At 39.8% G+C, this 24,505-nt stretch overlaps 1 protein-coding gene across 2 annotated transcripts in view; it reads right to left on the minus strand.

Moving 5' to 3' along the window:
- srfbp1 (serum response factor binding protein 1) overlaps nucleotides 1–23,743 on the minus strand; it is a 146,338-nt gene extending 122,595 nt beyond the window's left edge. Inside the window, exon 1 of one of the 2 annotated variants that reach the window (XM_052019875.1) lies at nucleotides 23,620–23,743. In XM_052019875.1, coding sequence (XP_051875835.1) covers nucleotides 23,620–23,658 — 39 coding nt within the window. In that variant the 5' untranslated portion in view covers nucleotides 23,659–23,743. The remainder of the gene's footprint in view (nucleotides 1–23,619) is intronic. The other variant, XM_052019876.1, reaches the window with a different exon arrangement.
- Between the last annotated feature and the right edge of the window lie 762 nt (nucleotides 23,744–24,505).

Raw genomic sequence — 24,505 nt, forward strand, 5'->3', positions numbered from 1 at the left:
TGGGCATTTAATGGATGGCATGGACATGGTGGGCTGAAGGACCAGTTTCTATGCTTCATGACTCTGTGACACTTTTATATGAAGAACTTTCTAAAATGTGCCTTCTAGTATCTGCGAACTTTCTAAAATATACATAATTTAAGAACCTTCTAGAATTGGTGCAACCTTGCAACTTTGACCTGAAGGCAGAGCCATGTGTGTGGATAGGGCCCAATTCTGGCAAATTAATTCTTTAACTATTATAAAAGATTGTCAAAACCAAAACGCCAAGTGGGGGTAATGCACATTTAAACTGTCCTAAACTTTTGTAGTGGTGCAGCCAATTACACTGATGCAAAAGAATAGTAAGTGAACAAGTCACTGACAACCTTAATATGCAGGTGCAGAAAGCACTTGTTGGCGTTTATTATGAGAGGATCTGAGTTCAAGAGAAAAGATGTCTCACTGCAATTATATAGGGCCTTGAAGAAACTGCACTAGGAGCATAGTTTGGTCTCCTTTCCTAAAAAAAAACACATTTGCCACAGAGAAAGTGCTGTGGAGATTCACAAAACTGGCTCCAGGGATGGCAGGTTTGTCATGGGAGAAATTCAGTAGACCAGCCTGTTTTCTCAAGAGTTTTGAAGAATGAGATCTCATTAAAACTTACAAAATTTTTACAGGGCTCAACAGGCCAGATATAGGTTTCCCCTGGCTAAGGAGTCTAAAACTGGTTGGGGGTGGGGGTGGGGACGGTGGGGGGGGGGCTTCACAGCTCCAGAAAAAGGGCTAAGCCATTCAGCACCAAGATAAGGAGAATTTTTGTCATGGAGAAAGTGGCGAATCTTTGGAATTCTCTGACCTGGAGGCTAATGGAGGCTCAATCATTGAGTTCATTCAAAACAAAAATTGATAAGATTTCTGGATATTAAGGGAAACAAGGGATAGTGCAGGAGTATGGCATTGTGGCAGACATGATTTTGATGAAAAATGAAGCAGGCTTGAAGTTCCTATTTTGATTGCTCTTACAGGATCCTCATATTCTTACCATTGCATCAGGACCAAATCCATCAGCAATCTTTCATCTTCCTTTTCCTCCTGTAGTCTCATGAGAGTGAAGGCATCACAACTAACCCAATAATGTCTTCAACCAAACGTGCAAACAAACCGCATGTCCTCAGGATAATTGTGACTTATTTTCCACAACTACCCTCTTTTATGCAATTTTATACTCTATCCAAATTCAAATTGAGTACAAAAGACACTGCATTGGAAACTTTTGGTCATGCTTGCAGTGCTATAGCCTTTTTCTGTTGGGCCCTACATGTAATCATACCATTTTGGATATGCGTTCTCCTGATTTATTGCCACATCTTTACTCCTCTGAAAGATTCAGTTGGCATAGGCACATGTGGCACTGTATGGTGAGAGAGAACTGCTTCATGCATACCTCACCCAGTTAATCACTGATGAAAGATATGCAAGAACAGAGCATTGGACACTATGACTAGAAAGTCCACTGTAATATGTCCTTTTAAGATGATTTTCTAGCTTTTCCATACTATGAACAAGAGATTTCTGCAAACTAAAGCCCATGGTATTAGGCAGCGAAAAAGAAATCAACAGTGCTTTGGGCCTTTATCATTGGAGGTTCCACTGAAGATGGTTGAAATGCAATCCAATATGTTTGTGCATGACTGCTTACAATTTGACTGGAATGTAACAGTCTCCAACCTACTGTACAGGGAAATTAGAATATTAAATTACTTTTGCTCTGTATAACAACCAGAAGGATATAAATCCTGCAGCTGAGCAATACCTAGCCTAGCTCCTCAAACCCATCTCCACTTCACATTGCAACAACACCTCTATTGTCAGCTCACTTTGTTCCTCGTTACCTAAGCAAGTGCTTTGCCGAATGTTTCCCTCCAAGACACTGCTTCCTGATTCACTGAAGCCAATGAATCAGATACTTTGTAAAAATATGCATTTGTCCCTAGATTCCCCCAAAAGGAACATTAAGTTGATTTTAAAAATCATTTTTCTGACTGCAAATGTCTAAAAATACAAAAACTTTATTAAAATATGGTAGAACTTCAGCAGTTTCAATAAAAAGCACAATGTTAAAATAATAGAAAGAATTATCCCTCCAATACCTTCAAGATAGCTATTCAGATGCAGACCTAAAGGGTTGAACTTACTGACAGCTCCACCTTTTTCATTAACAGTTCAATTAATTTTCTTCTGTTGAAAACAACAACTACTTCATAGATCCAGAGAACTATGCAAAACTGGAGGTCATTCATAGCATCATCTCTATACTGGCCAAAAAGAGGCATTTGGTTTATTTCACGTCCAAACTCTTGGACCATAGTCTTGAAAGTCATGTGTACCAAATGCTCACACAGGATATAATTAAAGACAAGAATTTCTGCTTCCATCACACTTTTGAACAATGGGTTCCTGATCTCCACATCATTCAGAGCAAATTAAAACAAAACACTCAAATCCCCTCTAGTCCTTCTACCTATCTTATGTCCCCTGCTTATTGAACCCTCTGCTAAGGAAACTACGGCCTTCCTGTTCACTCTGTTCAGGCCTCCCATAATATATACAGCTTGATCAAGTCTCCACTCAGTCTCCTTTGCACCAAAAAAAACTCCCATTTAACCAATGACTACATTGACAGGTCTAATATTGTTAAACACCTCAAAACAGCTTAGAGGAGCAGTTTCAAACAACATTTGATGTCATGCTACCTGGGGAAATATGAACAAAAACATGGCCAAAGAGAAAGGTTTTAAGGAGCACCTGAAGAGAGGTCTGAACTGGAGCAGATCATAAACAAGTTGGTATGAGAAAATGGCTGCAAATATAACCGAATGGGAATGAATATAGGAAAGGAAGTTAAGATCTTTGGCAACAGAAGTACCCCAAGAAAAGCAGTTCACATCAGGACTCGAGCAAAATATCTTCTTGGCAGCAACATGTTTTTTTGCAGTTGTTAGCAAATAGAAATTAAACGAGAACCAGCGCATGATGTCAATATTCAACCTAACTTACATAAACTGAACTGACAGCACATCACTGTGGTTCTCATGGGTAAACAAGGTATGAAAGCAATAAGGATGTTGTCCACCAAAGCTAAAAATTCCACCCATTTTTTCAAGCTAGGAGGTACTCAACAGGAACTCTTGCTGTTCGTTCACAAGGTGAGTCAGTGAATAAATGCAACATTTTTAAAATAAATCTGAAACTAATATTGTCCAGAACTTAGCTGACCAAGAAATTATGGTACACCAGCGGAATTAACACTCTTTCTGGGCCGCCAGGATGTGTTGGTTTTGCCAAGTGTCTTGACTTCATGGCTTTGTCAAGAATCGACCTGCTTCGTTATATGTAGGATTGGAAAAAATGCTGACCGCTGGCCGCTGAAGATTAAGACACACAAAGTCTCATAGAAGTTTGTAATGTAAATATTTCCAGATTCATATTTTGAAAGGTGGGCTTGTAACTCACATTTTGAGGACCTCAACTGACACTTCCTTCATCATTTACACGACAAATTAACCTAATCCAAATATGAAATAATCCTCCCAAAAACATATAAACCAAATGGAATTTAGTAGATATCATAATAGTAAAATAATCATTAGAATGTTTTAGCAACAATCAACATTCAAAAACCAAACATCATGAAATGAACTTTTAGCTTTAAAATGTTTTGAGAAATGGTGCTATTTGACCATTGAAAACATTATGACTCAATCATTAACTAATATAACTCATATGATATCTACATTACTTCTCTGCTGACACAAAAGTAGTCAGAACTAAACATGGCAAGCAAAACTACACTACACAAGTTGCTAATAAATTATTCAAATGAAAGAGAGACACTAATATAAGACTCTTATCTTTTTGTTTAAAATCATAAGCAAACTGCTACTTTTAGGCAAAGGTTATATATTTTTCCCACAGCTTTTAAAAGCAAATGCTTTTCAAGTAAATAGCCAGAGAAGCTAACTTGGCCCAATATCCTTGACAAAATATATCAACATGTGGCAGGCAAATTTAATTACAAAGCAGCATGTAGGCAAGTTGTAATGAATTGTCAGATGACATCACCATCTTACCACGGGCCAAAATACCTACCAATGATAAAACATATTATTTTCTTAATCTCTGCAGAGCTTAAAACATTCCATAAAAGTTACTTTGAATATAGTACTTTAGTTTAATCATCTTCAAAAATAGTCCATTGGACACAAAATACAAATTTCAAACATGGATGTTTTGAAAGCATAGGATAGTTCAGATATAAATATTGAATGGAAGCAAATCCTGGAGATTTGGTTTACCTTAAGGGTGGGGTTACCAGGAAAAAGGTTTTACCCTCTCAGGACTTTACAAGTCGTGGATGGATTCCACAATACAACAGAACTGTAAATGATGAATGGAAGCAATGACCTTAGTTTATTTTTTTAAATTAGTATCTTAAATCAGATTTGAGCAGTTACAATGGTAAATGTCGTAATACTAAGAGGCATTATTTCCATTAGCACATCCCAACAACATGCACCTGCCATTACTCCTTACTGCAGGATTCAGCCAGCATTACATTCTACCTCCGAAACTTGTTAAAGGTCGGGCATTTGGAAAACGTTGCTCTGCTTTCCTCCCACCAACCAAAAAATGTCTTGAAATGTTTAGTTTAGAATCAGAACCACTGACTTGCAACAAATGTTAATTTCTAAACAGGCAGCTGCAGTCACTATCAAGAATGAAACTCCTAAGAATTGAAATATGATTTAATCACCAACTTTGAATATTAAAACTGCCTGAAAATTCAATTTTTCTGTGGAAACTTCATCCATGATTTTTTTAAAAAAATAGATTGAAACCGAGAATAAAGTACATATTTTCCCCAATGGAAACTTCAAAAGAAGCTGAAGGAGAATTCTTGGAAATGAAAAGGAAAAAGCCTCATGAAAAAAAGAAGCAGGTTGTTTCAGCATCAGTAGCTTAACACTGTGCAAGTGACCTGACAAAGTGACCATCAAGTTCCACCTCCAAATATTCTTTGCTTCTGGCTGTACTTCATTTCATCTGTTGCAGAAACCTTTTTCCATGCCATTGTCTCATTCATGTTCCCCTTCCTATCTCCTTTCCTTCAAAGATTTCATCTGATCCAAAATTCCGCCATCCATGTCATATCTTATACCAAATCTCATTTAACTATTTTTCTTGTCCTCACTGATTCTGATCCCTCAAACTGTCAAAATTCTCAACCATTCATTTAACTCCTTTCAGGAACTCATCTTTCCCTACCAGGGTAACCACTAGGCTTTATGGTCCACATATTCTCCTTTCCTTCTCAGTCCTCCACCTCTGGCCTCATCACCCAATATTGGCAATGATGCATTCTGTGGCCAGAACCCTGGAATTTGCTTCACCTCCAACTCCTCCACCTACCTTAAAGTCCTGCTATTTAACTAAATGTTTGGACATACCTTCAAATATCCACTTTCCTTTGATTCAGTATATTTTTTTCCCGATTAAACCTCTGTCATACTGCTCAGGGCATCTTCTATATTAAACACAAGTTGATGTTGCCTTGTTCAGTATTCTGTACAAGTTATATCACTAACTGTACAATCCTTTTCCTTGCCCAGCAACCTAGACTGGTTCTCCACTTTCGATTTGAAACCAATATCAACAGGCAAACTAACATACGTTGAAAATCACTTTGTGGCAAGTATGTCTTAAAGGAATTCTATCAACATAAGTAAACTTTATCCTCAAGAAGCTACCTTGATAGATTGCATTAGACTCAGAAGTGAATGACTGCTGCTGGAAATGCATCATAATATAACGGAATTCCAAACAGTGCAAGTGTATTTCAATTCAACTACAGCATATCAAGGCAAAACATAAATGCTTACTTTAATACAGAAAAATCTGAGTTTATTCAACCAAACCATCAGAAAATTAGATCTGAGACATTCAAAACTCGGTTCTCTACATTGGTACGTATGATCAGACAACATTTAGAAGTAACACAAATATAACAGGATGAAAACAAGGCATGCTCTCAGTAATATACAGGTGTGGGTTAGTGTCACGTACTAGCAACAAAAGAAATACACCGAGTCATGTATAAGTGTTAAAAACTATTTTATTAATAACTGCTTATGATAATAAGAAAAATAAAATAAAAATGTTAAAATGTTAGAAGTAAAAATGTTAGATCTTAAACATTAACCCCAAAAACTAAACTTGAAGTGTGTGTGTGGCAAATTCCCAAACTCCAAGTCCAGGAATAGTTCTCAAAGTTCAGTTCAGCAAGCTGTAAGGTGAAACGTGAGCAAAGGCTTCTTCAACAACCACCGTTGACTGAAGAGGAAATGTAGAGAGAAAATAGAGAGTAATTACGAAATCCAAATGTTCCACGATGGAACTCATACGACACCTCAATCACTGATGATCTCCATTCCTTTGTTCCGAAGTATCTGCCACCCCAAAAGGCATTCGAGACGTGGCTGTCCACACAAATACCTGTTTCCTTCTACAGGTTAACGACAAAATGGACTCCACTGGATTATTCCAAAAATCCATACGTGGATTGTAGTGACAGACACAGTTATTGTTTTTCATCCATCGATACAGAGACCAGCAGGCAGGTGTCTCTCTCCCTCTCTCTCTCTCTGACTGACTCACTGCTCCAAAAATGTCATCACGTCCTTATCTCCTGTTGTTGTAATCATGCCACACACACACACACACACAAACACACACACACACTACTGTGCTAGGTCTTAAAGGGATATTCACCAATAGCAACCTAATCTGTAACAGCTAGATACTGGATTCTTCTCAATGATATGGGAGAGGACATGAGGAAGAGAAAAGAAAATCTACAAAGTGATCCAATTGCCTCAAGAAAGTTGGATATCATATGATCAAACGGAGCATTTGCACAGAAAGCATGAATGTGAATTCTGTATTCATTATTGAACTTTGAACTTTATCATATCTCCATAATCAAAATAAAAACATCTTTAGCAATGAGAGAATACAATCATGTCCTACGCACTGTGTGGTTAAAAAAACACATTTTTAATTACAAAATACAGGGCAATTTAGAAGAGGTGTGTTTTTTCATGTTTAATTGCCCAGAGAAAATTAAAAGATGCATCTCTCATCACTGTAATCCAGTAGCATAATAGAAACAAAGAACCACCAAGAACTTGTACTGGGGTACAAATGGGGAACTAGACAAACTTCACATATGCTTTGGGAGCACTGGGATTTCATTTACTGCTTCAAAGTTTAACCTGCAGCAGAAGCCAACAAATCTGTGTTAGTTGTTGAGGGCCAGGGGATGGGGGAAGGATGTTCAGTTTAGAGAAAAGCAAAGTGACATCAAGATCTTTAATGGGAGAAACATTTGTTAATGTAAAATATGATTAAAGAAAGACATAAATCTGTAAGACTGAAATTTGGAAGCTGAATTTTCAGACCAAATCTTAAATGCACAAAAGAAACAAGCGTGTTCATTCGTCACAGTTGGGTATTTAGAGTGGACTCAATCCACTTTACACAAAACTGGTGCCAAGAACTGCATACAATGCAAGTCTCCAACATTCCTCAATTTATATCCAAGGAGATTCTTATGATCTCACACTCAGTTTTGGCCTTGAAAGATATTTCAGTAGTAAAGCTGCCAAAATATTCATAAAGGCATAGCCCCATCTTAACAAAGCTATCAGGTGTCTAATGACAAATTGACCCTCTACTTCTGGGAAAGAGGTGCAAAGAAACTTCTTCAGGATTACACTGGCCCAACAGGGCTTCCTTAGAAATGGAAAATTTGAAACTGAGTCAAACTCTGAAGCAAACAAGAGAAACTAGACTTGTAAGGCTACATCCTTGGTCCCAAGGCATCAGCTGTGACTCTGGTAGCACACTTGTCTGAGTCAAAAGGGTGATGATTCAATCTGCTCTCTGGAAACCATAGCACAAAATTCTAGGCCAATGCTCTAATGCAATACTAATATAGTGTAACACTGTGCATTATACCCCTCAAGAACACCAATAATGTATATTCTCAGAAACTGGTCAGAGCCAAGTGCAGCAATCACCAGATTGAGCCACCCCTACACTGTTCTATCTTGTGTCCAACTCAGAATGGTTAAATGGCCTGTTACTGTCGGTTGCCAACATAAAAACAGATTCATTCTTATTAACTTATTCTCATAAAGGGGCAGAGGTGTGTTCTACCAGCCATGCACGTCCCCCCCATCCTCCTGCGCCAACCACTCCCCCACCCCCCCCCACCCCCCCCCCCCGCAACTCCACCCCATCCCTGTTCTCCCACAACCTCTCAGAGGATTGGAGACACAAGAGACTGCAGATTTTGGAAGTAAAAAACAAACTGCTGGAGGAACTCAGCAGGACGAGTAGCATCTGTGGGGGCAAAGGGATAGTCAATGTCTCAAAACATTGACTATCCCTTTGACTCTATAGATGCCGCTTGACCTGCTGAGTTCTTCCAGTAGCTTGTTTTTTTTATTCTTGGAAGATTGCTGTTATCATCACAGCCAACTGTCACACTAATTCTAGGCAACCAATTGGTCTTTATATCCTGATAGAATTAGACTGGTGAGTACCAACTCCCAGTTTAGGACCAGCCTCGAAACACAGGCTACCAGCATAGGTCACACACACCTGTACATTTTGGACAGCAACCAGCCTAAACCAAGCAACACACAAAACACTGGAGGAACTCAGCAGGTCAGGCAGCATCTATCAAGGGAAATGGACAGTCAACATTTCAAATTGAAACCCTTCATCGTCCTAAATCCTTCACCAACCAGCCTAAACTAACTTTTACCCCGTAAAATAAAAACTGAGTCAGCCAGCTTTGCTGTTTTCCAGTGCACTGTTAACGACCGACAACTAGCCTGACTTTTTAAAGTGGGCCTTAAGAGTTACGTCTTTGACTGCAGAAGGAGGGAGTGACCATTCTTCCATATCAGTTCTGAGTAATCCTGCAAGCAAATTTGTGCATGGATAGATTTGCCCTACTTGAATATGCAGCAAAATGTTAACCTATGCTAAGTCACAAGGTTTCAGCTGGTTAAACCAGAGGAACAGCCCCACATACACCATGGGATCCAGAGTTTCAGAGTTGGCTAATTCAGTTGTTCATTTTGGAGTGTTGTTGGTAGGGAAGCAAGGGAGAAAAAAAACACACTTTTCACTCTAAGTTGCTCAAATAGAAACTCTACTTATGTGAATCTCCCAGCAGCTTTGCTCAGTAAATTCACTACAGGTGAGATAAGCAGCCAAAGAAATATTTGAACAAAACATCAAAAGCATTCTTGACTCATTTAACTTAGAGAATTTGTTGTGATTGATGATTTCACTAAACTTGTTTTAAAGCGACAGGTAATAGATTTTATGAATCATAAAATAAAATCAGATGTAGACATTTGTTTATAACTAGGAAAGCAACACTGATTCAGATTGGAAAGCATAGTTAATTTCCAATGTAGAGCTACTCAATGGTTCTCAATTTTAATTATGTAGTGAAAATAACCTTTTTAAAGAACAGAGTAAACTAAATATTAATATCCATAAAAGTTGCACAGAATTCAAAATATTGTTCCCATAGGATAATTTGTTACTAGGATAAATTGAAGTAAATGATCTTAAAACTTTCAATTGTAGCATTCTTGGAAAAGAGAATGTATCTTCAAAACCTAAGAATTAATGTAATATAATTAGAACGATTTAAAAGACAAGCAATAATCCAAAATTTACTTTAGCTTGAATCCCAATAACCAGCTAAGCTTCACAATTTATTTTTACTTTCACCACGCAAAGCAATTTCCTTCCACTAACACCCCTGCAAAATTCTGCCATACTGACTCACTAAAAATCCATTCAAATAATACTGAATAATTAGCTTCTTGTCACTGTATAAAGTGGCATAGTTCCTGATGGAAAATGACATATGCACACCTAAAACAAATAAAATTCAACTTAAATGGCTAAATAAAAGTTTAATTATAGGATTCTTTTCTTTAGTTTGGCTGGAAGGAAATGCAAATAGAAGACTTCTGAAAACTACTTTAAACCAGAGGATGGTTCCAATGACCATGTTCATTTGCAAGTTTCAGGATCAGAAAATGTGCTACAAATTCTTACTATAAACCATTTGTTCCGACACCTTACAAAACTGAAATTATGGAAAACATTTTCGGTTTTAATCCTTGTCAGAAGGGCTTGATAGCAATAATCTATGATCTAATTATGAAAATTCGTTCTGAACCACTGGACAAAATTAAGAATGGGAAAGCGAACTCCAGACATCTATACCTACAGAGACTTGGAAGAAAATTCTTCATTTAGTTAATACATCTTCAATGTGTGCCAGACATTCTTTGATACAGTTTAAGGTAGTTCACAGGACCCATATGTCAAAAGATGAGCTAGCTCGTTTTTATCAACATATAAATCCTATATGTGACAGATGTAAATCAAATGTGGCTTCTTTGACACATATGTTTTGGTCCTGTCCTCTTTTGGAAAAATATTGGAAAGATATTTTTAGCATTATTTCAAATGTATTGAAGGTTGATTTACAACCTCATCCTATCACTGCAATTTTTGGACTACCAAGGATCGAGTCTGGCCATCTATCTGTCTCCACTAACCGTATGATTGCCTTTGTTACCTTAATGGCCAAACGATCCATTTTGCTTAAATGGAAGGATCCAATACCCCCTATTACTTTTCAATGGTTCTCTCAAACTATATCATGTTTAAACTTGGAAAAAATTCGGAATGGTACTGTTGATCCTTCACTTAGATTTGAGGAAGTTTGGAGTCCATTTATTCAATATTTTCACATGACATAGATCCCCTTGTAATAACCTTTCAACTTAGAGGAATGGAGTTGACGACATAATATTGCTCTGTTTCTACTAGAAATTTTAGTCCAGTTTTTTTTTCTGTTTGTTTTTTGTAAATTTTTTTTTCCTTAGCTTAGTTTGGTTTGATATACTGTTTATAAATTTTCTTATTGTTTTGGGGTTTTTTTTTCTTTCTTTTATATTTTATAATAAATCTTTTTCTTTCCTTTCTTTTATATTATATTCATTCACTAAGAGATCGTTGGATCTACAGATTTTTTTATATACTTTATTGTTTTTTATGATTATCCATGCCATGATTGTTCTCCTGATCTTTGTATTACATGTACAAACATTGATGTTTTATATTAATCTGTATTAATTTGAAAACTAATAAAAAGATTGAAAAAGAAAGAACCATTTGTGATAATGAATTCTAAAATGGTTGAATGCAATACTTTATAATATTTGCCAAATAACAGGTGAAATGTTGTATATTTTAAATAATATAACACACATATCTCAGAACCACTTCATCAGGAAAACAAGTTCATCAGTGAGTAGAAATGTTTTATTAAACCTCTGCTAATTTATTTTTCAGATGTGATGCTGAGTGTAATATCATTAAATTATTTTATCTATAGCATTCTTATTGATCATAAACAGGGTATGAAATGTATACAAACTAAAAATAATAAGAATAGATTATGTACGTTTCTGTCCAATTATATGTAAACTGATTTCCTTATTTTTAAAAGCAACAATATTGCCCTCAATTCTCAGTTAAAATCCCTTACAATACCATTAATTCTACTGCAATACAAGTCAAAGTCAAGAAAGAAATACAAAAATGATGATTAGATTATAAGAATGCTTACTAATCAGTCCAGTCCAAAAAAACAACTCAGAACAGCATATAATTATAGTAACGTATCCTGGCCGTGGTATTATTTCACAGAAAATGATCAATGTCAGAGAAGCAGGAGGCCATTTGAACTGTTGTACCTCTTAAAAGCACTATCCAGTTAATCCTCTGACTTTTGTTTAAACTGCAAAACTTTCCCCTTCAAACACATCTTTAATTCTCACATTTAACAGTCTTTCCAAGTTTACTAATTGATCTCCTTTGACATTACATGTGGTAAGCCACTGTATATGGCAGACAGTAGAACATGGTCTATTTCACATCTTTGATGGCAACTTCTGTTTCTCTATTCTCTGTTAAAACTGATTTTGCATCTTTTGCCATCCTGCTGCTTTTATGTCCTTTGCTTCCAGGTGGGTTTGTGTTTTGGTGCAGAAATGGTAAAGAGCCACTGACAGCTGCTGGCTATACTTGGGAGGTGCGGGGAAAGTTGATCATAGTAACTTCCTTCCAAGTCCCCCTGCCATGACGTGGCCTTGCATCAGCTTACTACACTTATTTTCTACCCAATGCAGTGCACCCAGTCATCTCCTTTTTCTACTTTCATTCATCTCAGATTGAATGCTATTTTTCCACATCCAGGTTTTATCTGCTTTCAAAAATAACCTACATAAATAAATCAGTTTATATTGAAGATCAAAAAAACTCTCCTGAAGATACTTGAGAGTAGAACTGCAGTTTCAAAGGTGTGGGTGGTTACTACTACTTTGAATGCAACCAACTACTTACAAAATGTATTTTTGTTTTTGAAAGGTCCCATTAAATTAAATGTTATTTCTCTCCTCCTTTCCATCTCAAGTTAAGCTTCTCTATCTCCATTGTTTAGTAAAACTTGTGAAAGATTATACAGCATAAAGGTGCAACCAATATAAAACAAGAACACATTTTCTAATCTCTCACACTCAAAAAAATAAACTCTTTCTATAACATCTGAAGTCATTCACTAGGTTTTCGAGGTTTGTTTTTAAAATAAAACTATTAGCAGAAGGTCCTGGGAAGTAAAACAAAACCATCCAAAACCATAGTTTACTGATGCATCCTAGAAAATTAAACACGCACTATATTCTCAAACTGAAGAAGCGAATTCATCTCAGAGCCATCATCCTTTACAGAAGTATATCCATTCCAAATCTTTTAAGTATCAGCATCTCAAAAAGTTTCAAAAGATAAAATAGTTAATGTGGTCACAGTATTTGTAAATATGTAATTTGTAAATAAAATTTTCAACCTGCATTTTATAGATTATTTTTAATTATTAAGGAATTGATATGGTACTGTAAATAACTCTGACAGAAGTGAGTGAATTTTAAGATAGTGTGCTCCACATATTCTGTAACATCTGCAAAAAGGAAAATCCTTAACTGCACTGCCTACAAAAACAAATTACCAACATTAATTTTCCTTGGAAAAGATGCCTATGCATTGGATTATATGTAAAAGATGAAATCAATATTTACTAATATCATATGCTAGTTTTAGTATTGGAGACACAAGAGATGCTGAAATCTGGAGCAACAAAATCTGCTGAAAGAATTCAGCAGGTTGAGCAGCATCTGTAGGGGGAAAAGAACTGTTTACGTTTCAGGTCGAAATCCTGCATCAGGAATCAGAGAGAGGAGGAAAACTTCTTCAAAGTGGGAGTCCTGTTGCAGGGTTTTGACCTGAAATATCGACAGTTCTTCCCTCCTCCCCCACAGATGCTGCTTCACCCACTGAGTTCCTCTAGCAGATTATTTGTTGCTCTAGGTCTAGGATTATCACTTATCAGTCGACATATTGCACATGCTGTACATCCATACTTTTGGTACCACTGAAGCTGACCATTCCAAAAAAACTCTTGGTCAGCTGCCCTAGTTCCACTCTCCATAAAATTGAGGTCCAAAGCTCTGCTGCCCTAATTAATACCATTCCCTATCCTAACAATCACCTTTATCTCAGGAAGTCCATCAGCATTGAGGATGTCTTCCAGTTCTGAGGTGAACTTATGAGACCAATGTGGAATATGCAGACAATACTGTAGATGGGGCAGGAGGTGCCTGACTGAGTGGATGAGTACGTAGTTTGAGAGGTCAGGCTTGTGTCTGCTCCTAATACATGGACTTGAGTCTCAGTGCCATTCTGAGTGCTCCTTCTGTACTTCAAACAGCCATACGAGAAGTATTCCAAAAGAGTCAATGGGGATGTTGCACACCTTCAAGTAGGATTTGGCATAACCCTGGATCTTATCCTCTGTCTGCCTGGTAATCTCTGCACATGGCAGAGCAAAGAACAGTGGGTCTGCTACGGGAGTCTGGTTTCAGGCATGCTGACTTATGATGGCTCCTGGATAAGTACAGATGAATTTTAAAGTTTTCATCTTTGTTTTCAAATCCTTCCATGGTCTTGCCCTCTCTATTCCAGTAACCTTTTCTCGTCTATAACCTTCAGGATATCTGCACTCCTCTAATTCTGGCCTCTATTGATTGTGCCAGAAATTAATCAATCCATCATAGAGGGCCATTTCTTTTGTTATCAAGGCCCTAAACCGTGCGATTTCCTTCCTAAACCTTTTGTTCCAGAAAAAAAATGCTGCTTAAAAACTAATACTCTGACTAAGCTTTTGGTCATCTGCACCAACATATGGATCACAATCATATTTTGTTCAATTTCATTCCTGTAAGCAACTTGGGATATTTTGTAACATTAAATGCAAATTGTTGTCATAAATATTTGGTTGTAATGCTAAGACATTGTTTGTATAATTAAGAGCAACACACCAAGCAATAAACACAGTCAGGATGGAATTTTAAAATTGTATATCACTGCCTCACTCTGCTCCACATATTAAGCAATTATGGATCGTGTGCCAATCCTACAACCTTATTCTCTCCTGCCACCTTGTGGATGTAATACTAACAAAAAAAAGTAAAAAATTACTTATGAACAAAACCTATCTTTGGTTTGTTCCTCTTCTTCCCGTTCTTCCGCACTACCTGTCATTCACACTTGCCATTCAGCTCTTAGGCACTCAGTTCTTGCTTACCTAAGTACCATATTACCTGAACAGTGAAATATTGCAGAGCTCTGAGATGCAGGACATGGAACATAGAACAGTACAGCACAGGAAGAGCCCATGACGTTGTGCCAAGCTAATTAAATGCCTAACTAAACTAGTCCCTTCTGCCTACACAAGGTCCATATCCCTCCATTCTCTGCATATTCATGTGCCTATCTAAGAGCCTCTTAAACACCTCAATCATATTTGCCTCCACTACCACCCTTGGCAGTGGATTCCAAGCACCTACCACTCTCCGTGTAAGAAAACTTACCCTGTACATCTCCTTTGAACCTACCCCTCTCACCTTAAGTGCATGCCCTCCAGCATTAGACATTTCGACCCTGGGAAAAAGATACCAGCTGTCCACATTATGCCTCTCACAATCTTATAAAACTTCTATCAGGTCTCCCCTCAGCCTCTGCCACTGCAGAGAAAACAACCCAAGTTTGTCTAACTTCTCCTTATAGCACATGCCCTCTAATCCGGGCAGCATCCTGGTAAACCTACTCTACACCCTCTTCAAAGCCCCCACATCCTTCCTATAATGGGGCAACCAGAGCTGAATGCAATACTCCAGATGCAGCCTAACTAGAGTTTTATAAAACTGCAGCATAACTTCCTGACCCTTGAACTCGGTGCCTTGACTAATAAAGACAAGCATGCCTATGCCTTCCTTACCACACTATCAACTTGAACCCCGAGATCCCTCTGTACATCAATGCTGTTGAGGGTCCTGCCATTAACTGTGTACTGTCCCTTTACATTTGATTTCTCAAAGTGCAACAACTCACACTTGGACGGATTAAACTCCATCTGCCATTTCTCCGTCCATATCTGCAACTGATCTATATCCCTCTGTATCCTTTGGCAATTTTCTACATTATCCACAATGCCACCAATCTTTGTATTGTCTGCAAAATTACTAACCCACCCATCCACATTTTCATCCAAGTTACTTATTTTTTTATCACAAACAGCAAAGGTCGCCGTATGGATCCCTGCAGAATACCACTGGTCATGGACCTCCAGTCAGTCCCATCAACCACTACCCTCTGTCTTCTATGGGCAAGCCAGTTCTGAATCCAAAGCACCAAATCACCATGGATCCCATGCATCTCAATCTTCTGGATAAGCCTGCTATATGGGACATCATCAAAACGCCTTACTAAAATCCATGTAGATAACATCCAGAATTCTACTCTCAATCATCTTCGTCACCGCCTCGAAAAATTCAATTGTTAGTAAGACATGACCTGCCCTGCACAAAGCCATGCTAACTGTCCCTAATTAAGTCATAGTTATCCAAATGCTCATAAATCCTATCCCTAAGGATCCTCTCCAATAGCTTCCTTACCACTGATGCGAGACTCGCCAGTCTATAGTTTCCAGGATTATCCCTATTTTCCTTGTTAAGCAATGCAACATGAGCTGTGAACTCGCCATTCCTCCAGGACCTCGCCAGAGGAAACAGGGTATCCTAGTGCACCATTTGCAAAAGATTAGGATACAGGTACCACGAGTAATTAGAATTACTAACAGAATATTATTTATTGCAAGAGAAATTAATACTAGATTTAAAAAGTAGGGAAGTTATATGGAGCTTTGACTACACAAAGTCCCATGATTTCACCTCCCCTGTCCTACCTGAAGCATATGGAGGCAGCAGCTAATTTTGATGAGAGCACATCATCCTGGAACAATAATAGTTCCTCTCTCTATAGATGCTCATTGACTTGAGCATTCCCAGCAATTTTTATTTTTACCTCCAGGACTTAAGATTCTGCTATTTCAATGTCTTCAAAAGCCATGCCCATACATAATGCCACATTACAAATGGGATTATTTAATTGGGTGTAAATTGTTTTGAGATACCCTGAAGTTGTGAAAGGTGCTATATACATGCAAGTTTTTCTTTCTGGTTTGTGCAGTCTCATTACATGCATTATGTTAGGACAGAAATCACTTTCTCCCAGTACCCATGAGCTGAATTCCAATTGTCTTCTGGACATCCAACTCTGACAGCATTAGATACTGAATTTAAGTGGCCTGATCTTCCTCCTATGTTTAGCTGCTCAGCTGCGAGATTTCAGTATGTAGCACCCATTTTAATCTGCTCACATCCAGTACTGATTCTGGTTCCCATGCTGTTAAGTGGTCTTTAATTTGCTGCTTTTCACCACCCTGCTTATTCATCCTCCATTACAGGGATAATAATCAACTGAAGAAGCTACCACATCTGCCAATTCTTCTGTGATAATTTGTGATCCAAATTATTTCTCAGAACAGCACCCTCAAAGTCACATAACGGTCCCCGTGCCCCCGCAACCCGGTTCCAACTGCCATTCACTTCTCCCCTAATGGTTCCTATTCTCACCTCCTTTACTTGTCCAAATCCAGCACTGGTAGCACTTTGTATTCCTGCTCACCTCCCTCCAGCAGCTGTCTCCTATCGTCACACTCCCCTTCCACCACCTTGCTCCATCTGTTGTTTTTGTTTCCTCTCTCTATCTGCCTCCACCTATCATTCACCTGCCACAGTCTTCCAACTCCACCCCCGCTCACCTCCCCTACCTGGCACCACCTTCCTGTCACCTTACATCTTTCCTCAGTCTCCCAATCACCTCAGAATCCTTTCTTGCCACTCTCCCTCTCCTCTCTACGCTGGCCACCTCACATCTCCACTCTCAGTCCTGATGCAGGGCTTCAACCTGGAATGTCCACAATTTCTTTCTTCCCACAGATGCTGCAAAACCTGCTGAGTTCCTCCAGCATATTGTTTGTTGCTCCAGATTCCAGCATCTGCAGTCTCTTGCCTCCAAGTCACATAATTTCCCTTATTTCATTCATAAAATTTTGCTGTTTGCCCATAAAATTTTCCTCTTTTGCACTATTTATTTTTGTAACTTATGGTAATTTTTACATCTTTATTCTTGCACTGTACTGCTCCCGCAAAACAACAAATTTCACAACATATGTCAGTGTCAATAAACCTAATTCTGATTCCTAACTGCCCTTCAGGTGGGTGGCTTTCTAAGATATTTGTAAGGAAGTTTAGAGTTAACTAACTGTACTGCAAGTCTAGTCTTACTGGACTGCCCAAGGACAACAGATCTCCTTTCCTTAAGGACATTTGTGAACCAGTTGTGCTTCATGACAATTTTGTACTTTCAAGGTCATCATTACTAACACAACCCAGGAGCAGCAAAGTGGTACAGTTAGTAGAGTTGCTGCCTCAGAGCTCCAGTAGAATAGATTCAATCCTGACATCAGATCCCGTCAGTGTGCATGTTTTCCCCAAAGACCACATGGGTGTCCTCTGGATGCTCCTTGGTTTCCTCCCACATCCCAATACGCAAGTTAGTAGGTTAACTGGCCACTGTAAATTGCCCCTTGTGTGTAGATTAGTGGTAGAATCTGGGAAAAGTTGATGAAAACACAAGAATAAAATGGAATCAGCCTCGGATTAGGGTAGAACGTGTGATTGATTGGTAGCATGGACTCAAGTGGGCTAAAGTCCTGTTTGCCTGTTGTTTATGATCTCCAGATTGAGAACCTTGTCATAACTGATTCTAAACATCAGCTGCTTTGATGAATTTATCCCACTACAGCATCTCAAGACTTCAACACTGGGCTGTTTCATCTCCTCAGTGTCCAATGTTTATGACTATGACAGGTGTCCAAGTACCAGAACACCTACATAACCCTAATCCTTCATGTCCTTCTATCTGAAGATATGGGAGTTTTCCACTTTTTGTTCATAATCCTTTCTTCTCTTCTCCTCTTTTCATCACCTATCTAGACCAGCTTTCATTTGCCATAATCTTTATCCCAGATCATCCCTACTCCTTCACTTTTCCTTGAACTATTTCAGGCTTGAGTAATCATAAAGCTACCTTTTGCCTTCCTTGGACATCTGCAAGGGATGTAATTAGAACCTATCAGTTCCCTATGATTAGCAGTTATAGTTCCTCATTCTTTGACCATCTTGCTCAATGTGCCTGCTGTGGGTTCATCTCATCACATTCCTTTCCAGTCTGGGCACACTAAAGTCTCAGTCAGTCAATGGATCATCAGTCACTCACTGTACTTCTCAGAATGCACTAGCCATGGCTTTCCATCTACAACCACACTCCGGATAGTTCTGACTTTTAAGGCTGACTGAAATTTAGCTGATATGTGGTTACTTCTTATGGTCTTTCTGCTAGTTATATTCTCCAACCCCTTACCCTGTCTAAGCCACAATATAATCAGTGATTACAGCTACTTTAAGTTATACCTTGATTTTTTTTCCTAATACTCTGCTATCTTCATTCGTCAAACACATCATTCTGTTTCATCATCATTGCCCAAAGCATGGTCACAGTGACAATATAACCAAAACTGCTGGAAATACTCAGCAGGTCAGGAACCAACTATGGAAGGAGAAATATTAACTCCATAGGAACTCAAGAGACTGCGGATGCTGGAATCTGGAGCAAAAACTAACTGCTGTAGCAACTTAGCAGGTCAGGCAGCATCTGCGGAAGGAAATGAACAGTCGACGTTTCGGGTCGAGACCCTTCATCTGGACTGGTCTCGTTTCCCTCCACAGAAGCTGTCTTACCCGCTGAGTTCCTCCAGCAGTTTGGTTTTTAAACTCCATATATGTTGTACAAGCTGTTGAGTACTTCCAACTGTGTATTTTCAGAGTGACAACAACTTAAGTATTTTGCTTTTGGATCACAACTTACAATTGTTATTTAGTTACATGACTATCATCCATCCTTAGGCACAAAGTAAATGAAATTGAAATTCAAATGCTTTAACCAAATAATGTCAATATTAAGTTTACCTCACTTAAAATGCAACCAATCAAGGGCAAAAGAAAAAAAAATACACATTTGGTCAACAGAACTGATAGTTTTTTTTCATGTTATATTAAACTTGCCAATAATTTGCATGTACTCTTAAAAAAAACAAACAATTGCTGTAACATTCAATTCACATTTTGAAAATGTTTTGAATTTAGACTAGACAGTGAGTGTAAGATTTCAACAAGATTTTATTTCAGAAGTCATATCAAATAGAAACAAACACACAGATGTGTTGGGTCAGAGATCAACTCTGTCACTCTATTTAAATTTTCAATTCAAGAATAAATCCATTTACAAACATTTAATGTTCAGCAGCACTGGGTTGCCCTTTACAGTGGAAGAAACACTTTGGATTTGGCAACAATGAAAACAAGAGTACAATAATTCACTTGCTCTTCTTCCAATCTAGTGCACTGCATATAACATTCACATTGCGGTCTCCCCTACATTGGAGAAACCAGAGATTGGGTGATCGCTTTGTGAAGCACGAGTTCAGTCTGCAGAGGTGAGCCTGTTGCCTGCCACCTGCCACCTTAACTCTTCATTCCACTCCCACTCCGTCCTATTGATCTGTGGCCTCATGCGATGTTACAAGGAGGCCCAACACAAGCTTGAGGAACAACACCTCATCTTGTGCCTATACTGAATTGTATAACTTCAGGTAACTGGACTCCTCAGTTGTCTATCTGTGATATTAGTTCAGCTTGTTTGTTTTATTTTCCTTTTATTCCCCCCTGGGAGCGGAGGACATGCCCAGCCTGGCATTTCACAACTCCAGAATTCTTTTTGTCTATCTGCTCACTCTCTAACTGCTCCCATTACAGCACCAGCGACCCAGGTTCAATTCCCACCACTGTGTAAGGAGTTCGTACGCTCTCCCAGTGTGTCTGCGTGGGCTTCCTTTGGGTGCTCCGGTTTCCTCCCACATTCCAAAGACATACAGGCTAGGAGTTGTGGGCATGCTATGTTGGCGCTGGAAGAGTGGCGACACTTGTGGGCTGCCCCCAGCACATTCTCAGTAATGCAAACGATGCATTTCACTGTGTTTCTATGTACATGTGACTAATAAATAAATTTTAAATATCTTAAAATATCAATTACTGACTGAATAACCCTGTTTACAGGTTATCCACATGATCACCCCAGGTTTACCCTATCAGAGACATCTCCCCTCCCTGCAGCTTAAAATGCTTCTCTTCCTACCTTCCTCATTCTGAGGGTCTTCCTCTTCCACCTGAAGCATTAACTCTTTTTTCCCCTTCCCAGACATGCCCTGACCTGCTTTTATTTTAATTTCCAGCATGTGCAGCTTTTTTTTTTGATTTTCATTGACCCTTTCCCATCTCTGCAGCCTTCTCTAATATGATCGCTACACTCCTCCATTTCTGACCTCTTCTGCATTCCTGATTTTAATCGCTCTACCACTGGCAGCCATGTTTTCAGCTACCTGGAACCCAAGTTCCCAAACTGCCTCCATAAACTACAATTACCACTACACATGCTTTGCCTGGGCTTTTGGTTAACACCTTGTGGCTTGGTGTTAAATTTAGTTTAATAACATTAAATTGAAACACCTTGGATCATTTAATCACCTTTCAGTGTGGTATATAAATGCAAGTTAGTGGTTTTTGAATAACTCAATTTTTTTCCAGAATGAGAAAAAAATTAAGGTGTTAACTGGAACAAGGGGCTGGGAAACTTGAAGAGAGTGACAGCTGAATTATACATTCCATTAGGATATAGTTGGGGGTTGGTGAAGTGGGGTTGTAGGGATTTTACATTTTGATGGAACACAGATCATTTGTGAATACACTGACAAATTTGAGCCCCAAGATATGCATATAGTTCAGCAGAATAGGCGGGAATAAAATGCAACAAACATAATGATGTTCAGGAAATGAAAATAAGCCACCTGGTTAATGAACAGGATGTGAGGTGTAAGGCTCAGTATAATGTGATTAACCAACGTTCCACCACAGACGGATGCAAATGGAGATAAACAAAGAGAAACTCCTAGGTTACATGGATTCTGCATTGAAGGAACGAAAGGCCAGAATGGGTTTGACTATCAGACCACTTTTGTACAAGATCCAAGACCCCAGACCCCATTTGGCTAATTCCATTTGATTCCAGAGAAGCAATTCATGTCTCAAAAATCATTTTCTAGAGTGACCTGGAAACAGCTGCAATTGGCATTGTAGAAAATGTGTTGTGGAAGGGAAATTGCAAGAGATCAGTACGTTATCTGATCTTTGAGCAAAATATGCCAATAAGTATTATTTTAAAGTGATCCCTGACTAATAACCATCTGTGGATTCTTCCATTTGTTTCCTATCCAGAATGTAAAATTCCTTTGTAATTCTTTCAGAAAAAGCCTTGAAATATACAACAGGTCCCTCAGCATCTGTAAAGAGAAGAGACACATTTAAGATTTAAAATATTACGTCCTCTCTCCTTATAGATGCTGCCAAACCTGCTGTGCAGAGATCTCAAGGTCCAAAGTAAAAACAAAAATTGTTGTTTTCAACTTTGTTTCATAGGCAGTTTTTTTTGAAAATAAACATAAACTAAGTTGCAAACATCAAAGTCCACCAAACAAAAGTTGGTGTAAGACCATAGAAAGCTTCATGATTAAAGAAGCCTACAAATGTCAAACTCCAGAGCAGTTTACTTCAAGCACAGTTTGTTTATAAAACGTAGTATCAAATTAAGCTATAGAAAACTCCATAAAACAGGCATCAGTTAAGATTCTACAGCACAGAGTCACAGGTCTGCCTTGGTTCAATAATAGTAGATTCACAGTCAGGAGAACAGCTTAGGATTTGTATAGCACCTTTGATGCATAAAATGCCACAGACAACTGGGGGCACAGCTAATTTGGAACTAAGGAACTAACTTGGAAAACGAAAAAGGAAATCAGGAATTGGGGGGAGAGGAGAGGGGGGGAGAGGGAGAGGGGGGGAGAGAGGGAGAGGGGGGAGAGGGGGGAGGGAGGGGGGGAGAGGGGGGAGGGGGGAGGAGAGGGGAGGGAGGGGAGGAGAGGGGGAGGGGGGGAGGGAGAGGGGGGAGGGGGGAGGGAGAGGGGGGAGGGAGAGGGGGGGGGGGGGAGGGGGGGAGGAGAGGGGGGGAGGGGGGGAGGGAGGGGGGGAGGGGGGGAGGGAGAGGGGGGGAGGGGGGGAGGGAGAGGGGGGGGAGGGGGGAGGGAGAGGGGGGGAGGGAGGGGGGGGAGGGAGGGGGGGAGGGAGAGGGGAGAGGGGGGAGGGAGGAGGGGGAGGGAGAGGGGGGGAGGGGGGGAGGGAGAGGGGGAGGGGGGAGAGGGGGGAGGGGGGAGAGGGGGGGAGGGGAGGAGGGAGGGGGAGGGGGGGGAGGAGGGAGGGGGAGGAGGGGGGAGGGGGGAGGAGGGGGAGGAGGGGGGGAGGAGGGGGGGAGGGGGGAGGGGGAGGAGGGGGGAGGGGGGAGGGGGAGGAGGGGGGAGGAGGGGGAGGAGGGGGGAGGGGGGAGGAGGGGGGAGGGAGGAGGGAGAGAGGGGGGGAGGAATCAATCCGAGGAAGGGAGTGAGGGGAACTGTTGATGCACAAATTCAGCCATGAGATGAGGAACTGCATGGCCCTCCCCACATAGACAGAAGAGGGATGTAAAGAAATGTAATGAATGGGAAGCCAACAAATGGCGATGTTACGGAGGTAAATGTTCAGACAGACGTGCGGAGGCGGCTCCCCGGCTGCCAACCGGCCTCCCCCCGCACGGGGCCCGGCTCTCGGGCGGCTGCCCGCGGATGCTAAATCCGAGCATAGAAAAAGATGCGAAATACACGAATCGGCCCGGTGGAAACGAATATCGCGGCAACGCTCTCCGCTGATTCACCGGCGCCGGCGCCACCCTCACTCCTCACTCCCCACTCACCTCGTTGTTAACGTTCATCGGCCCTCCAGGCGCCGCCATGTTGCTCCGACAACCCCCCTCGATGGCAACCCGATGCAGTCAAACTAAACCGCTCGCCTTCCGCGCTTCCCGTAAAGTCAAAATCAGGTTCAGAACAAGGAGAGAGGGATGCTTTAAAGCAAAGAAATAATCGTTTAAAATCGTTTCATTCTTTATGTTTAGAATTAGAGAAAAGATAGGATGAAAATACATGCTGCATTTTTTCCATTTTACTCGGGATTACTCTCCTAAAGCTCGTCATCTCATGGATATAAACTGAGGAGAGAATATTATGTGCAATGGATTAGGCAGAACCCGTCCCTTGCAAAGTATCAGTCTGTCAGTTCGGTTTGACAGCAAAGTTGCGCTTTCGTCCAGTTTTTTTTCTGATATCAGTCTTCATTTGTACTCAATTTCACGATACAGAATGACATAGCACAGAAGAAATAAAAACTGGAACAAAAAACAACCTCTGGAAGGACTCAGCGGGTCATGCAGAATCTGTGGAAGCAAAGGGATGATCGACGTTTCGGGTCGAGACCCTGCATCAAGTTTCAAGTTTATTGTCATGGGCATACATACCCAGGATATAAATGCCATTAAAATTAACTTTTTGCAGTACTGGCACAGTGCATTACAAACATGACAACATAAATTACATAAACTTAAATTGACATAAATTATACATGGCAGAATAAACAAAACTAAATATAACAACATTAGTGCAAGTTAAGGGAAATATAGCCCGAGGAGAAAATGGGGGTTTTCAGGTCAATTTCAATAACCTAATGGCAGAGGGGAAGAAGCTGTTGTTGAACCTTGAGGTGTGGGTCTTCAGGCTCCTGTACTTCCTCTGTAATGGCAGCAA

The sequence above is a fragment of the Pristis pectinata genome, chromosome 7, assembly GCF_009764475.1.
Source record: "Pristis pectinata isolate sPriPec2 chromosome 7, sPriPec2.1.pri, whole genome shotgun sequence".
NCBI classification, from domain to species: Eukaryota; Metazoa; Chordata; class Chondrichthyes; order Rhinopristiformes; family Pristidae; genus Pristis; species Pristis pectinata.